General features: G+C 35.1%; 1 protein-coding gene across 44 annotated transcripts in view; it reads left to right on the top strand.

The window, feature by feature from the left end:
• The window catches only part of CLASP2 (cytoplasmic linker associated protein 2), a 137861-nt gene that overhangs the window by 106190 nt on the left and 14368 nt on the right, over positions 1-17303 (top strand). For 9 of the 44 annotated variants that reach the window (XM_051611980.1, XM_051611977.1, XM_051611979.1 and 6 more), the window contains 9 exons: positions 668-730; positions 1412-1518; positions 4003-4026; positions 4486-4730; positions 5335-5398; positions 9467-9630; positions 10605-10683; positions 10837-10887; positions 14958-15101. In XM_051611980.1, coding sequence (XP_051467940.1) covers positions 668-730; positions 1412-1518; positions 4003-4026; positions 4486-4730; positions 5335-5398; positions 9467-9630; positions 10605-10683; positions 10837-10887; positions 14958-15101 — 941 coding nt within the window. The remainder of the gene's footprint in view (positions 1-667; positions 731-1411; positions 1519-4002; positions 4027-4485; positions 4731-5334; positions 5399-9466; positions 9631-10604; positions 10684-10836; positions 10888-14957; positions 15102-17303) is intronic. The other 35 variants (XM_051612014.1, XM_051612013.1, XM_051612011.1 and 32 more) reach the window with 7 other exon arrangements.

Below are 17303 nucleotides of genomic sequence, written 5' to 3'. Positions count from 1 at the left end.
AACAGATCTTAATGAGCTATGTTAACTAATATAAATGTTTTGATTTCATGTTTTATTTATTTGAAGAAAACAACATGAATATGAAATATTAATTGCATTAAATTATTTTAAACTTGCAAGTGAATAATTTTTACCTTCATCTGCGGAGTGGTGGGGTTAAATTATCTGCACATAGGCAAGAAGTTTATAAAATTGTCATCTGCTAACACAGTAAGTTCGTGCAGTAGTTGCTTTTGCAGATAAAGTTTGTTACGTAAGCTCTGCCTCTAAGTGGAGTGTGTAGAATGGAGTTAACTCTGCAATGGAAGACCAGTATCAATGGAACTTTCTAGATATTTCTGTTTGTGTGTGTGCGTGTGAGTGTGTCTATGCATTATTTTTCTTCAAACTTGTGAACGTACTTGCTTTTAATCTGCTCTTAATCTTTAAAATTAAAAAAAAATTATGCATGAAACTTCCATCATACATAAACCTATATAATTCTATATAATCAAATCCTATACAATCAAAGAACTTCTGTGATTTTTTTTTTCCTTCTGTATGATGCTCTGTTTCTTGTGCTAAAGCTGAATCTTTAAAATAAATATTCTTTTCTTCATCTAAGCAACTATTGCAGCAATTTGGTTCCATGGTAATAGATAGGGTTTATATGATCCTGTTATTGCAGCTTCCAGACATCACTCCAGATCCACTGGTGCCCTCTACGCTCCTGATGTTTATGGAGCTACAGGTGAAGGATGAGTACACTTTGCTGTCATCTGTGCAGTCATCCTGGATTTTTTTTTTTCCCACCCACTTGGTTATTCTCATAGTTCAGTTTTTGAAAGCATTATTTATATTAATTTGAGTTTTGTGGGTTTAATAGTCCAGATAGATGTGATTATGTTGCTAGATTTTGTCTCCACCCCCACCCTCCAATGTTAATCCATTTCCTCCGTAACAACAATCATTTTATTTTTACTTGCAGAGGAACTTGTGTTAGTTTTCTGTTTTTCAGTATATGTAGAGCATTCTTTATGCATGTAGTTTTCTAATCAGCACTCTCAATAGCCTTCATATTGTATTTGCTTTCATTTTAAATGAAAACAAAAACCCAAAATGAAGAAGACAGTAATTTAAAAAAATAAGGAAAGTTATTTCAGTTAAAACCATTATTCTGTGGGGTTTTCCCCTGTAAAACTAGAATATAATGTTTGTGTATGACTCTTGTTTTTCCTTCATTTCTTTTCGCTGCACCACTAAAGATTTCAGAATGAAAATAACCGGTATTTTTGACACTACATAAAGTAGTAGAAAAGTTAAGCAAATTATTTTCTTCTGCTTGGGTTTTGTTAAGTGAGTGTAGTATTAATGTCCCGTGTTACTAATCTAACTGAATTCTTGATGATGATTTTTGTTGTTTTTATAACAGGGACCGGCTTTGGAATTAGTCAGTCGAGTAGACTGTCATCATCAGTTAGTGCTATGCGGGTTCTGAACACTGGTTCTGACGTGGAAGAGGCAGTAGCAGATGCTTTGGTAAGGAACTCTCACTCACCTTGTGTAGGACCTTTAAAGTGTTTGGTATCTGTACATTAAAAGAACTTGTCATTCCGTATTGTATTGGCCTCTAGGTGGGGGAAAAAAGAGAACCTGAATTGTTAGAGCTGCAAAGTATTGATATTTTTGTGCCCTACAGAAGTCTTATATTCTGAGAAATACACATTTTCCCATGGCAGACAGGAAGTAGTCTTGGACTGTTCTGTCAGAGTAGCCCAATGAGCTGCCTGAGCAGTAGCACTAACCATCAGTTTCCCTCTTAAGCCTAAAACAAGTTACACCATTCGCCTTTTATTGTTCTTTAAAAGGATGGATTTGATTTCTCCACTTACCTGCCCCGGTTAGCCAAACTGAACTCGTGTATTTTTCTATTGACATTTACGTCAGCAAGCTGAAATATTTAATTAATTTAAAATACTGGCACTATGAGTCAGATGCATTTTTATCTGGTATTGATGGTATACCATTTGCCTATAATTTAAAAATTTATAGGTAACTTTTATCTAGTTATCAGAATGCTTTAAGTAAGTTGTTATTACGCTGTTTTAACAAAAGTACTATTTGGAATATTAGAAGACAACAAATGAGACTAAAAATTCAGTAATAGCCACATATGACTGTATATAGAGAAACAAAATTTCAAAGGAAAAAATCGAGACAACTCTTTTCATGTTCTTAGTCTGGCAATTTATTGATTTCTTGTTTAGTATTCTTGGCGCTTCAGTTCTAAATCTGTGTGCCTTCACTGGTATAAAGATCAAGGTATCTGTGAAATCTTGACATGGTGAGATTTAATGTTTTTTTCCCCCTTTCTGTTGTTGTTTCAGCATTGATGGGGAATGCTAATTAGTAAGGTGGAAGTTAGTCTCAATTTTGGAACAGGGAACAGTAGAAAAACAGTCCATGGAACATGAAAAGTTTCTGCCTGTAATTTGAAAGCCTCTGATACAGATTTGTCCACACTGATGCTTACATGAAAATCACCTAGTACTTTTAGCAGCTTCATAGCCTATTCAAATTTATCTGGGCAAAGTATGGAGTCAAAAATATAAATTGAGGAGAAAGTCATGCTTCTAGTGACTGCTCTTGAGGTTTGAACATGCCCTGCTTAGTTTTGATAGTTTTTTCATGGAGGCTGGTTTGTACTACCTGAGTACAAAAGAGCATCTTTTAGAAGCATTAGAGAAAAATCTGTAACTTTTAGCTAGAATTTGTCAATACAAAGAAGGATCAACAACAGCACTATTTTTTTTATTGTAGTATGTGCATGCCTGGTTGCCTGCCATGCTCTAAATGTACAGTTGGTTCTGTACAAATGGCTCAATTTAAATGTAAATTTAGTTAGGAACACCCTTCTTGTTTTATCCTAGACTGAAGCCCCCCCTCAGAACAGTGTTTTTAAAAGGTAGAATGTAAACTGACAGATGTAGGAAATTGAAAATATTCTGAATTGTATTAATATTGTTATAATATGGGAAATACTCAGCCAGTTATAGTATTACTCAAGCCAAAGGGGTATCAGCCTTATGGCTAACATCTGGTTTGAATATAAGATGCATGAAGTGCAACAATATGGTGATCTTTGGGCATGTCAGATTCTACATCTTAAATTATTTTTTACTTATGGTGATCCTTTTCAGAAATTCTCATGTCTTTATGGTATTTTGCTTCCTTTATTTTCTTTTACATGTATGTATGCTTGTTCTGTTGACAGTAAGCTTGCTTTTTTCATGATGTATTGACTAGTTTGCATTGTGATACCTTTCAAGTTATTTCACAGTCAAAAATGAGAACCTGGTTCAAATGGCAGTGGTAGTTAAGGGGAAAGCAGTCAGTTCACTGCTTCTTTGAGTGTGTAATGAAACCAAATTTTTAACTACTTGCTTCAACTCCAGAATTTGAATGGCAGAATTACTTTGCAGAGGTGTGTGTTTTTCCTTTTAGATAAGTGTCTTTGTTTTTTTCCCTCTGGCATGTTGTGTTTTATTCTGTTGGCTTATTTTTGTGTTTGGGATTTTGCATAATATAATTGTTTTGTAGGACATTGATTGCTGTAGTAATTATTGCAATGATGAAATTTAGATATTCAAATGAAGATAAACAGAAATACAGAGAAGTTGATGGGAAAATAAAGTTTAAATTAAGGTTTCATACTTAGATAGCAATTGACTGCATGTGTTAAGTCTTCATGCTCAAATATTACTGTGTAAGGCACTAAGATTTTGACAGAGAAGTCTTTGTGACCAACCAGCAGATGATATGTAATGTTTCCCTGGAAATGGAAGCTAGCAGACTACTTCTTGGCAATGCATGATGTGCTAACCAGATACAGAGAGCTAAGAGCAAAGTTTACAGCAAGACTGTATATTTTCCAGTGACAGGTAGTTTAATAGTCACAATGCTGCTATGCCTTATCTTCCTGTTCTCAATTTCTGTTTCTTTTCAATAATTTACTGCTAACAGCTCTTAGGAGACATACGGACTAAGGTATAGAAACTATTTTCCTTTTTCAGTAGTTTAATATTTTGCTATTAACATGCTTGATACAAAGTAAGTTAAAATGACAGAATATGTGGGTTTTGACCTGTTTCTTACATTCTGTAACATATATAAAGTCATTAAGTGAAATAACTAACTTTCAATACAGTATTTATGTCACCCTGTAATACAACGTTACGGATTTTTACAAGTAAACTTTTAAGTTGAATGTTTCATCAAATGTATGTCTTCTCTGTATTTGCTTTGCTTTTACATTTGGAATATTATGCAAGACATTCTTTAACATTTTTATTAAATGTGTTTGACCTCATGAACAGTTGGACCCATGTGTCACTGCAAGGAGCAGAGGTGACTGATTATTTAAAATGTTGGTCTTTCTGCTGATTGTGGGTCTGTATAATATCGCTTTGAAAATCAGCACTAACGTGGGGTGTTTCTGTACAATAGAAGAAGCCAGTCCGAAGAAGATACGAGTCCTATGGGATGTACTCGGATGATGATGCCAACAGTGATGCATCAAGTGCCTGTTCAGAAAGGTCCTATAGCTCTAGGAATGGAAGCATACCAACCTACATGAGACAGACAGAAGATGTGGCTGAAGTCCTAAATCGCTGTGCCAGCACCAACTGGTCAGAGAGAAAAGAAGGCCTTCTAGGCCTGCAAAACTTACTAAAAAACCAGAGAACTTTAAGGTAAGATGACATGTTAGCAGAAAAAAAAATATTTTATAGTTGAAGTGAGGCAAGACAAGTAGGAAAGGAGGGTGATGTTCTAAAAAATACCACAATATGGGGAGAGGGAAGGCAGAGTGTGTCTGTGAGAGTAAGATGGGAGAAGGAATGAGGGGAAACTATTGTCACTTTTGGCCACCATTGTATATGACCTGTTAAAAAAAGCTCAGTTTAAGCAATGCAATTCAAAATCAGGAGAATTCTTGCAATACAAAAGATTCCTGAAATGCTGGCATCTAGTGTTTATGGAAGGCCTTTATTTGTTGTTATTTGTTAGGAATTCATTCAGAAGAAACTGTTTGCTACTAGCTACTAAGAATACCTTTCTTATTACTGCTCTGTTAATATAGTTGGGAATTGTTTAATACATAAATTAAAGAGACATTTCTGTAATTTTAGAGAAAATAATTATATCTGAATCTCTATTTTAAGCAAAATGCTTTTGTCAACTTTGTTTACTAGATTACTTGACACAATATTTACAGTTTATTTTAGTGATTGCTATGCAGTAGTGTTCCAATAGTACTGGCAGGGGAGTTGACTAATATATTGTCACTTTTGACAGTCGTGTTGAATTGAAAAGGTTATGTGAAATCTTCACCAGAATGTTTGCTGATCCTCACAGTAAGGTACGTTTAGGTTTTTCTTACTTGCAGTAAACATTTGAAAACATGTTAATAGAAAGCCAGTTTCTGTAAAACTATTTTTACATTTTTGTGGAAGCTGGAATACAACTTCATATATGCAGTAATTTCTCATAGCAAAAGGACTGTAGGTAAAAAAGTTTTCCTGCTGGAAAAAGGGACTTAGCTGCTCTCTGTGACATCATGAATTTTGAAAGAAACTTGCACACAGCAACATGGTGTTAAAGTTTCTCACTGTCCCATACTGCAGAAATCCAGAAGCGAAGCCTAAAAAGCCAAGAAAGTAAAGAGAAACTGAAGAAAACATTCCAAAAAACCACCAGTGATGTCAGAGGAGAGGAAAGAAATTGAATGTTGACATAATAGTGGTTTCTGAATGAAGTAATGACAAAATTGTGAATAGCAGCTTCGTTTAGTTTGGCTTGTTCCTGTGTTAATGAGTATTGCAGCTATGCATATATCAGAACTCCCCTGGAGATTTTTTTCATAGTGGGGGAGCCGGGGAAGGATAATGAAAATGTTCCAAAATGTAGTTGTATGTGTCAGAAGAGCTTTGTATCTTTTCATCAAACCTTTAGGAGTGTTACATTGAATAATTCTAGTTGATTGATTTGTTTTGTTTACTGGACATTATGTCACAAAACAATGTTGTTTCAATTTAAAAAATATGGCTTGTTATAGCACATGTGGCTCACCTGTTCCGGTTGCTGAAGCCTTGCCTCCTTTTGGGTGTTGCAAAATTACTAATACTAATAGTAGTTATCAGTATATTACCATGAGGAGCCTTTAATATAAAGGTTCATTAATTAATTTTTTATCACACATTCATGGCTACACAAATCTCATCTTAAGACTTTTTTCAAGTGTGTGTAGGAATTATTCTGTCATCACTTTTAATCTGAGTTTAGTTTAACATGATAGCTGGATATAGGGAATTGTTTAGAAAAAGTGAGTAATATCATTTGGTGGAGAAAATGGAAGAATGATTTAAAGGACATGCCAAATGCTTAATTTTAAAATACATTGGATACCCCAATAGAATTACTAAATTTATCATAAAAGTTTTGAAAGACCTTTTTTTGTTTTATTTTTGGTTTTATATTCCATACAGGAACTTTGTATTGACGGCCACTAATTTGTGTGTTTTATCTTTTCCCCTTTTTTGTTGTTTTGTTTTGTTTTTGTTTCATTTTGCATGCTGTCTCCTGTGTTGGAACTCTCTTTAGAGAGTAAGTTGGTTCAATATTTGTTGGAAGCCTAACCTTACTTGCATGAATGTGCAATTAACCCTTTTTCTCTATTTTTCTTCCCCAAAGAGTTCATGCAGTGTCAAGCCTTTTGCAATCATAAAATGCTATATACAATTATGTAAACTGTGTGGTAAAGTTTCGAGATGTGCTTTATCTACTAATTAACTGACATTGGTTATGCATTCCTGCTTTATATTGTGGTGGTTGGCACATCTGAAATAATTAACTTGAAAGGTAGATCACTTATAATTATTTTCATACCTGTTTATTTTTTTCACTATCAAATTCTTGCAAGCTCTAACTTCAGGTGCTTGGTTTCAGAATTTTAATTCATGCCATGAAAATGGAAACTGCAAAAATCACAGTACCCACATACATTGTTCAACGTGATTGAGTTCCGTTTTCCATTCCAAATTCATCCTTTACCTTAAATACTTTTACAGCCTTCTTAAATTCTTCATGCCTAAGACAAAATGGTATGATTCATATTTTTTTAAATCCAGCGAAATGACTCAGCTTACTTGAGTGTTTTCCAGACAGTCACTGTGGTAAACCTAAAATGAAACAAAGCTTGAGTCCTCAGTTATGTGTGTTTTTAGCATCTAAAACATTGGCACCAGATCTCTAATTCATAATTCACTTCATAATTATTTCAATTTAAACCACTTTACATGTTTAAAGGCTCATAAGAAGTCCATATTCATCAAATAAGAGGTTGTAACCAGTTTGTTCAGCTTGCACATATTAATGAAAAAGATGTGTCAGTGTCTCCAAAGTTAAATAAATAGATACAGAATTTAAATTCTGCTGAGCTGTATAGTTTAATTTGAAGGGTTTTAAATAGAATCGTACGATCTCCAGTGTAATCTTCATAGCCCCAGAATTTATTGTTTGCCTGAGTCTAATGTATTTTCTCCTTGTTTTAGGGCTGTGAAATCCAAAGACTGTTATATTACAATACAGAAAGTACTTTTTGGTTTCGTTTTGCTGGAGTCTAATAGTTGTGCCCACTGCTTAGGTATCCACAAAGCGTTACAGTGTTTCAGTTCAGCCAAATACAGAAGACATTTTCAATCCTAAGCATAAAAATTTCTTCCCACTACTGGGGGGGTAATTTTGTAACCTTCAGACTTGATACAAATCTGAGCAGAGGAGTTAGCAAATTTCATTTATTTATTTATTTACAATATTCAATGTAGCTTGCCCCAAAAGGGAAGTTAATTAAAGTAGCTCATCCAACTTGATGTTGAGTAGTATTTGTATTGGTTTTTTTGTAACATAACTTTTCAGTATTTAAGATGTCTTATTAAAAGATTCTTTCTGGTCTTCATTAGATCCTGAATCAGAATTTAATTTCTAATGTAAATTTTGGGGCACTTCTTTTAAAGATACTTACATGGATCTTTTCACTTTATGATGTGAATTTGTTTACCCTGGCCTGATTATCAACGTGAAAAGAGATCTAATTAACTCTGGGATGAAGGCATGCAGCAAAATGTGCCAAGTCCTCCATACTGATCAGTGCTGTGGAAGAAAACTCCACTTCTGTGGGCTGGTTTCTGCAGCCATGTGAATTATGATCACAGTTTCAGGTCATCCACTCTCACAGACAACAGCAGAATTTGGCCTTACAACAAGGCAGGTCCACCACAGGAGGATGTGGGGTTCCAGCCCTTCATCTGCAGGATCTGTTTCCAGCCTTGTACCCATGTCATAAATACTCAGGAGGCAAAGCAACTCCAACCCTCTGCATCATAGCAATACTTTTCCTTCTGTACCCAGCTATGTGCTGGAGCTGGAGTGCCTATCAGTTGTGAAGATAGTATTTGCAGCCCAATCACCCATCTTTCCTGTCAGAGAAACAGGAAAACACCCATCGGCCACACTGGTATAGGGCATATGCGTCCTGATTTTACTCAGTCTTGAAAAAACACAAAATTACTGAGATACTAAAAAGGCTGTTAAAACAAAGTTACTGATGTGTCACACCCTGCTTTACCTCTTTCCTCCAACAAGCCCTTCTTCCTGGTCTCAATGCTGAGGTTACTATAAATACAATAACACACATCTTTTGTTGTTGTTACTGAATGCTGTCTTTTCAACATTATTTGTATTTCTTATATTTGACATTGTTTGTTGAAAAGAACACAATGGCTAACATGTTTTTGCAAAGACTAAAGTACATCGGTGTTGTAAACACCTGCCAATCTGAAACGCATCATAGCTTTTTTTCCCTACACTGGTGAATGATTTTGTGTTTGGATATCTGCACATAGCAGGAGAATCTTGGTCTGTTCAACAAGTCTTTTATCTAAAGGAACTGGCCAGTTTTCATGATTTTGCAGTATTTGATAATGCAGATATTTACAATGAATATTTTGCTAAAGCATTGTAGCAGCTCTTTTGGTTTTAGAGAGAAAGTGGGTTATATAGTCTTTGAGGAATACATCAAATCAGCTTGAAAGGGTAAAAAATCAAGTTTTACTTAAAAAAAAAAATTGAGGTTGCGCCAGCCATCACAGTAGGCATTTCTTTTCTTGATGAAACTGCATGGAATACCTAACTGTCAAGCTTCTACAGAAGTCAGCTAACATTTCCAATGTACTCTTGTATCAAAATCCAATGAAAAAGCAAGACAGATTTCTTTTTTTTCTTTTTACCTCCTGCTTGGCTGCAAAGCACTGCCTCTCTCTGCCTCTGATTCCCTTACTGCTTTCTTCTTTGTTTGTAAGTTCGGCATACATCAGTGTTGTTTCCTCTTTTGCCCCATCCTACCCTCTTTCCATCTTCTTCTGCCTTTTAGGTGTTCAGTATGTTTTTGGAGACACTGGTGGATTTCATCCAGGTCCATAAAGAAGATCTGCAGGACTGGCTGTTTGTACTGCTGACGCAGCTGTTGAAAAAAATGGGTGCTGATTTGCTTGGGTCTGTACAAGCAAAAGTTCAGAAGGCACTTGATGTCACAAGGTAATAAATTCAGTAAAACTCAAAACTTAAGCATTTTGGTCTCCTAAATGACTCTTAGTTGAAAGGGTGTGAGTTCTTAATGCTGAACAATTGATGTAATACTACTTATCTGATTCCTGAATGTGCATCTGGGCCATGTAGGATTTCTGTCTCGCCTTGTATTCAGTGATGCAGTGTTTGTGTTTAAAATTCTTTACTTTTATTTTAAAATATTGCTGCAATTGTCATATCTTGGTGTCAGCAGGATTTAAGGAGTTGTGGCAATAATGGATTTGCTGTTTTCCCTCCACTCTCCCCTAACTTCAGTAACAGCCTGATTCCAAAACTGTCTTACATGATGTTGGGGGCCGTTAGAGCTGCCCATGTCTGGCAAGATTTATTTCAAAATGGAAGCTAGATTTTTAAGTACAGTTGGAGGGGCTCTGGAACATACTTCTCACTGTCCATTCTCTAAAGTGTGGGGCAGTCTTAAGCAGTCTAGGGCTCTGCTGAAGCTGTTCATGTGGTAGATCTGTTGTGAAATCTGGGGAAGGGTATGGTGTACGTTGTGAGGGAAGAGGGAATATTATCTGCTAGCCCTCTTTTTTGCTGCTGCATCAGGGCCCTTGAGGGTCATACCCTGAGTGTGGCATGTGGGAGAGCTGGAGGGGAACAGGATGATTCAGAGAAGTGTGTGGGAGGGCTGTGGTGTATACCTTTAGCAGCAGCACTGCATATTCATTTGAGGATGGCATAGATTTAGAATCGGAACGCTACCGCATCACTGTCATATCATGCCTTATTGCTTGCATTATCTGCTGTAGCTATAATTGCTTCAAAGCAGACAAAATTTTTTAGTTTTGTCCTTCGCATGCTAGGTGAGTATTTCTGAATGTCAGATAAGTTATCAAGAAAACTGGTAGATGTTTTTTTCTTTTAGAAGTACAGGCATTAAAAGAAAATTTCATGTAACTTAACACAAATTTCTTTTACAGGGAGTCTTTTCCAAATGACCTCCAGTTCAGTATTTTAATGAGATTTACTGTTGATCAGACCCAGACACCTAGCTTGAAGGTAAGAATCTTCAGGCCTGCATTACAAACAAAAATTTTCATTGACAGACATCTGTTTGTCTTAATGTTTGAATTTGGAATGTTATTTTTGTTTTGTGGAAAAAATAAAAAAAAAGGTTTTCAATTAGTGGATTTTGTTTTTGTAAACTTTCAGACAGTCAAGCCAGCACTACAGGACCAGCTTCGCTCTTTTTGGAGCTCAAAGGTTTTTGTCTGAATTATTGTCTTTATTCTTAACCCTGTGTCAAACTCTTACAGTGTTTCCAGTAATTTTTATTTGAATGCGTTCGTATGCTGCTACTAACCTTTGCGAGAAACTTGAAGCATGCAGATGTTCAATTTTTAAACTTGTATGAAAATATTTGCTGCAAGAGAGATCTAATAAAACCACAGTACAGTAAAAAAAATGAGCAACAAAAATGTGGCCGCCTAACATCAAGCTGGTTGTGCAAACTCACTCTCTCAAGTCTTTTCTAATTTTATGTTTGTAATTTCCCAGTCATGTTTTCCTAGTTCATATTTATTTTTTTCTATGTTCAGTCTGATAGGTCTTGAATTAATTCAAATTATTTTAATATTAATATGAACTTGAGTTACTGTATTAAAAATCAGCTCCCTTTGTGGTATGCTTACTTTTCTGAAGTGGTGTGTAGCTTTATAATTACACACATTTTTTTGCATTGAAATCTGTAGTCCACAGACCTGCCAGTATAATTTAAAAGTAAAAATATATTCTGTAGTACATTTACAGTTCCAAAGGGAGTTGATTTTAGGATAAATACATCAAATCCTAAGAAGGTTTACAAGTGTTGTAAATGGGGAAATAACAAGCATATGATAACTGGCATTTTCTGCTCTATCCTGCACGAAATATTTTTATGTAGTGTGATACTGCACAAGAGTATGACTTTTCCTAAGTTATGTTGAACATAAAGTCACATGAATGTGCCTTTTTTGTCTACAATACAGTAAAACTTACATTTTTTAACTTTTGAGGACAGTTGATACGTTGACCACTGTTGCTGTGTTAAAAAGGGACTGCTGTCATTTATTGAAGACAGCAAAATGAGGTAGTAATATCAGTTTGTTGTTTAAATCCTTGGAACAAATTGAGCTTGGTTTTGTTTTACTTGGTTTTCCTCCCCAGGAAGGAGAATTTGATGGTTGAGATGTTCTTTTTTTCCGTACAGTAGTATAGCTGGTAAACACATACTGATTATGTTTTGAACTTGAGAGTGTAGATTTGAAACAAGACATGGACTTCTGCTAGGCTGAGTTGAGACTAAATTAAAGATTCCCTATGTGATGTAGGAGGAGTTAAGAAATCTGAAACACTTAATGGGAAGACATTCTGAAAATAATTTTCAGTATTTGAGAGAGACTTCTGGAATCAAGATGTTAGTAAAAACTGCCTCCATAGAAGATCACTTTTTATTTTGAAAGAATATTTAAACTATTTTTGGGGACAGTAAAGTATGTAACTGTTGAAGAGAAAGAAAGCTTTTTTTCAGAAGAAAGTGTTATCTACCCCTTACTACCATCTTTGAGGTAACTACAACTTCAGGATCGAGACAGCTAAGTTGTTGAACATAAATTGCAGAAGTATCTATTTAATATCCACATTATTGAATATTTTGTCTAAATCCCATCCTCAGTGCACCCAGCTGTCTGAGATTAATTGATAATTCTATAGCACTACTCTATTTATTGAAGTCTAAAGCTTTTGTTCTTACTCTGATAAATGATTCTTTTGTTGCAGAGTGTGCTTTTGGGCTCATTATACTGAGAAGCAGCATTCTCTGTGACAGGAAAAATCAGAGGAAGGATTTTCAGAATCCTTGAAGATGGTCAGATAAAAGAAGGGATAATAGATCAGAAATTTGCTCCATGGAAGGATTCCCTTCTGCAAATGACCTTTCCCTCTGTTTTTCTTTCATGATCATGATCCTCTAGAGTAAACTGTCAGTGCTGTTCTTAGACTTGCAAACACAACCAAGTTTTGGACAATAAAAATCAAGCCTTTAGAGCCACAGAGGTGGATTTGAATAGCTAGCCAGCAAGAGGACCAAACATAGAAAAGATAGAATTCTTATGACCTAATGCAAGGAGGATGCAGCACTGTCTTGTGTTACGTATTTGTCTTTATTTTGCTGCAATTTTACATATAGGTGTGGTGAACTGCTGAAACTCAGTTTAGAGGTGCCAGATGCATGTATCTGTTTTGGTCAAATGTATGGATGGGCATATGAGTCAAATAGTAGACAGGATATAATCTTTTAAGCTTATTTTCACAAGTGCAGAACATATGCTTTCCAAAGGATGGGTGTTGGCCTGAAGTACACTTCAAATAATCACTTTCATTTTTCTCAGGTTGAATAGCAAATAGCTCACACTCAGTGAGGAATTAATTTAAGCATTGTGAACAAAGTTATATATAAGTGTCTGAATCCATCTTATTTATTAAAAATACTGATTTGTTGACAAAGGGTTTTGCTGCAGTTGATCAGAAGATCTTTTTTTTTTTCCGCTAAGTCTGTCTTAAAATTTCTGGATTCAGAAAACCAACCAACCCATGACACAGGTTCACAGAGATGAGGGAGCTGTTCAGAATTAATCTTTCATGTATATATTAGTCATGCAGTTAAGTAATGGAAGAGATACGTGGCTCCTGTGTATCCAGTAATTTAGGGACACACCTGGGATGCGGCAAACTGAAAGTCGTTTTACATGGTTGCTTGTATTCAGTCTGAGCAAGGCAGAGTAGAGTCTCTTGCATCCCAGGAAAGCACTGTCAGAGATGGACTTTTTGTTCTGGTTTAAATAAGGTAGCTTCTCTACATTCCTTTCCCTTTTTTTTTTTTTTTCTCCCTGTTACATGAAATGTTTCTTTTGTCTTACGCTGATGCAGCAAATGAAACTCTATAAATCTCAGATTTTTCACAGGACAGGAAAACAATTTGCCTTTCGGCACTGACTGTGTAGCATCCTTGCAGTATTTCCTGAATCTCTGGAGGTAGTTGCACGTATTTTTGTGCCAGAATTTGACATTTCGTTATCTGTGAAAGATGTTTATGAAGCACTTTAGTCTCATTTATGTCTAATCTTCTTTATTTGTTTGTGAGTAATAGTGCTAACTGTGGCTTGATCTGTATTTCAGCTCATTTATTACAGCAGTGGTATTCTTAAACAAAATGTCTGTGTTATATGCTGTACAGGAAAATTGTCTCAGTGTTTATAGTCCAGCAAAGGTACAATAAATTCAACCTAGAAGAGGACAAAGACAGTTACAAGGTTATTATACAACCTCATAGACCATGGTTTCAGATTAATGGCAAATATTCATTTAAAATTCCTGGAGCTGCTTTCATTGCAGACACAATTGTTTGTCTCCTCACTTGGAGAGGTTAAATGGATTGTCGAAGAGGACTGTGCTAGACCTTTTATTTCTCAATCTCTGTAAATACTTACTGGAAATCATGGCAAAAAAGAAATCATAAGTAGATTTGCTGCTATTGGGGAGTTTACTTTGGGGTGGGGTTTTTTGTCTGTGCTCTTTGCTGTACAGTGGTTCAGTTTTGGAGAAACTAGAGAGGGGCTTCAGTCAGGAGTGTATAAAACTGAAATGCTGCATAAAGAGTAGAGGGAGTTAGTGGAGAAGGAGAATGGTCACCAGATAAATGATGGAATAAAACAGCTTTTCTATCCTCCTGGTAAATCCATGTCTCTATCTTCTAAATATCTTCAAAGTGAAAGTGTGCATGTGACCCTTTCCAAGTCTTATGCAGAAATTCTGTTTCATACCTTTTTAGTATTTAATGGGAAAATTCATGTGGCTTATCCCCAAAAATAATGACTGTTCATCTCTGGTGTTTTATAAAAGAATGTCAAGTGTTAACTACATAGTAGGAATCAATAGAACTTGGTATTGGTTCATCAGGTGATCACTTTTCATTTCAGTACTTGAAAAAGTTCTTAATTCTGAATAATTCTTTTAAATCCTGATACTTCCTAACTATTCTGAGTACTTTTTCTTTTTGTTAAATACAAGCTTCTGCATATGCAATGATTTGTGTATCTTTTAGTTACTACCAGTGAAAGGAAGATTTGTAAATTATATTATTGTGTAGAGTTTTATATCAGTACTGAAAAGATGTTTAGTTTAATTGGAAAAAAAAAATCATCTCTACTTTAGGGAATGAACACTACTCTGTGAGCACAACTTGTTCTTGCAGCCTACCATTTTTATTGTCCACCTGACTCTGTTTCTCTTTGCAGGTCAAAGTTGCAATCCTTAAATACATAGAGACACTTGCACAACAGATGGATCCAGGAGATTTTGTAAATTCAAGTGAAACTAGGTTAGCAGTGTCTCGAATCATCACCTGGACCACAGAACCTAAAAGCTCAGATGTTAGGAAGGTATGTATGTTCATGGGTTCTTAGAACTGCACTATATTCCAAGTATTGTGGCAAACCAGAGAAGATAGTATTTCTTGCCTAAACAACAACAAAATGATTCTTTAAAAACAAACTTATTTTTTCTTAGATAAAAGATCCTGTTATATCCTTATCAATTGGCACATTTTTTCTGTATAAAGTATCTGAAGTGGCAAAGCAAAACTGTGCAAAAAAATATCTAAGTAAAAATTTCAAATAAACACATCTAGAAACTCTCCATTAGGGTTTTATTTTTATATATATTAAGGAGTTGTTCATAGTAGTAGGAATAACTTTGTTTCAAGCACCATCTGGTATTAAAATCTATTCAGTGCAAATTTTTAATAGTCAAGGATCTCTCTCTGTGATACTAATAGCATATTGGTCATAGAAATTACAAGTTTGGTAACAAACTCAGTTCAATCTCAGCTGGATTTTCTCATATCCTTTGTGTTTAATAAAAAACAGGTAAATAACTTGACCCTTTGACAAAAGAAGGTTTGTGCTTTAATAAGGTAATATCAAAGGTTTGTTCTTGTAGTGCTTCCAGTGCAAAATTCCCTGTTCCATGTAACTGTTGTGAAGTGAAAATGAATATTTGTGAACAACATAGATACATCGGGGATTCAGAATAACCATGGGAAGTGTACTAATACAATCTTTGGAAAGGGTTTTTAAATAGGTCTTCCAATTACACAAAGAAAACATTTTCAATTTTGTTTGCAGTTGGATGGAATTGTTTTGTTGTTCTGATTGTCACCAACCATTCTGTCTTAGCTGCCATTATCAGCATGCTAACACTTCTTGAATGCTAAGTAAAGATAGTTACTTCATGGTTCATCACAACTGCAAGCATCTTTGATGCAGAGAACTAACTTTTCTGTTTCTTTTTCTCTGTTTATATCTGCAGTTAGAGGAGTTGCAACATTTCATTTGTTTAAAATTTCCTTTGCAATTTTTAATGACGTTTGAGCTTGGGCAGCTTCATAATTTTTGGATGAAGTGCCAGAACTTCCTTTCTTTACGAAGGAAGTTTTGTGGGAGAGAATTCAGATAAAATAGTGGGAGCTGTCTTACAAAGTGTGCGATGTGAAGAGAACAAAAATAAAAATAAGTTCCACAACTTCTTGATACCTGGAATGTTTTAATATGTAATAAAAAAACAACAAGGGAGATTTTGCATTGGAGATAATGTTCCTGTTGTTCACTTCTTACATAAATTCACGAGTATGAGAAGGCAATAACAGATTATATTCTGTGGACTTTTCTTGCCTAGTACCGTGTTCTGGTGACATATATAAGACCATAAAAGAGGAGGAGAATTGAAGCAGCACTATCTTGTAAATCAGTAAAGTTTTAGTACTAAGACACGTGGCAGGCTGTCTTATCTGATGCTTCATATCTCTAATAAGCATTTTTATGTCAATAAGTAACTGAATAATGGAAAGAATTGCCAGTGAGTTTTATCATCTGGAACACGTTAATTACGTGAAGTTTGCTCATTTTATTTTTTCTTTCCATAACACAGCTCTTAGAGGCAACTAACTGCCAAAACCCTTTAATAACTTGAAAATAAGATTTCACCAATAAGTACTCAAAAGAGTTGTTCTCTTTCATTTTACGATTCTGAAGTTGGGCACTCTTAGTACAGTTCAGTGGCATGGGACTTCTTTCTGGGAGGTAAAATTCTGTGTTTCAGAACTTGGAAGAAATGCAATATTAGAATTCTTCTGGAAAGAATTAGAATCTTCTTAGAGTTCTTCTAAGAACAAAACAAAAAAAATATTTCTAATCTTTATTACAGACTTTCAAACATGTTCTCTGTATGAGTGGACTTAAATCTCAAGAGGGAGAGCTTATGCTGAGAAGAAAAACAGCCAAATACTCTAATATGTGTTTTTTGGCAGGGAAGAAAAAAAAAAATAGCTAATTGCGTAGTTAAAAGTCTTCTGTGAATCAATATCAATTTTGAAACTTGAGGTTGAGCTTCATTTTGGGCAGACTTGATGGTATCAGATTCTTTTCTGATTTGATTCTGGACTGTCTATTGTGTTACTTTATTGACAGCTTAAATAGGGTGTTATGTAGAAAACACATGGATAACAGGACAGAAAAAGGAAGGTGGTGATTCCCAACCCTTAGCTCAGTTGCTGAATTTGGTTTTTATTTGCTTTGTATTATTTT

This window comes from Apus apus, chromosome 2 (genome assembly GCF_020740795.1).
Source record: "Apus apus isolate bApuApu2 chromosome 2, bApuApu2.pri.cur, whole genome shotgun sequence".
NCBI classification, from domain to species: Eukaryota; Metazoa; Chordata; class Aves; order Apodiformes; family Apodidae; genus Apus; species Apus apus.
This window is presented reverse-complemented; position numbering and strand designations above follow the sequence as displayed.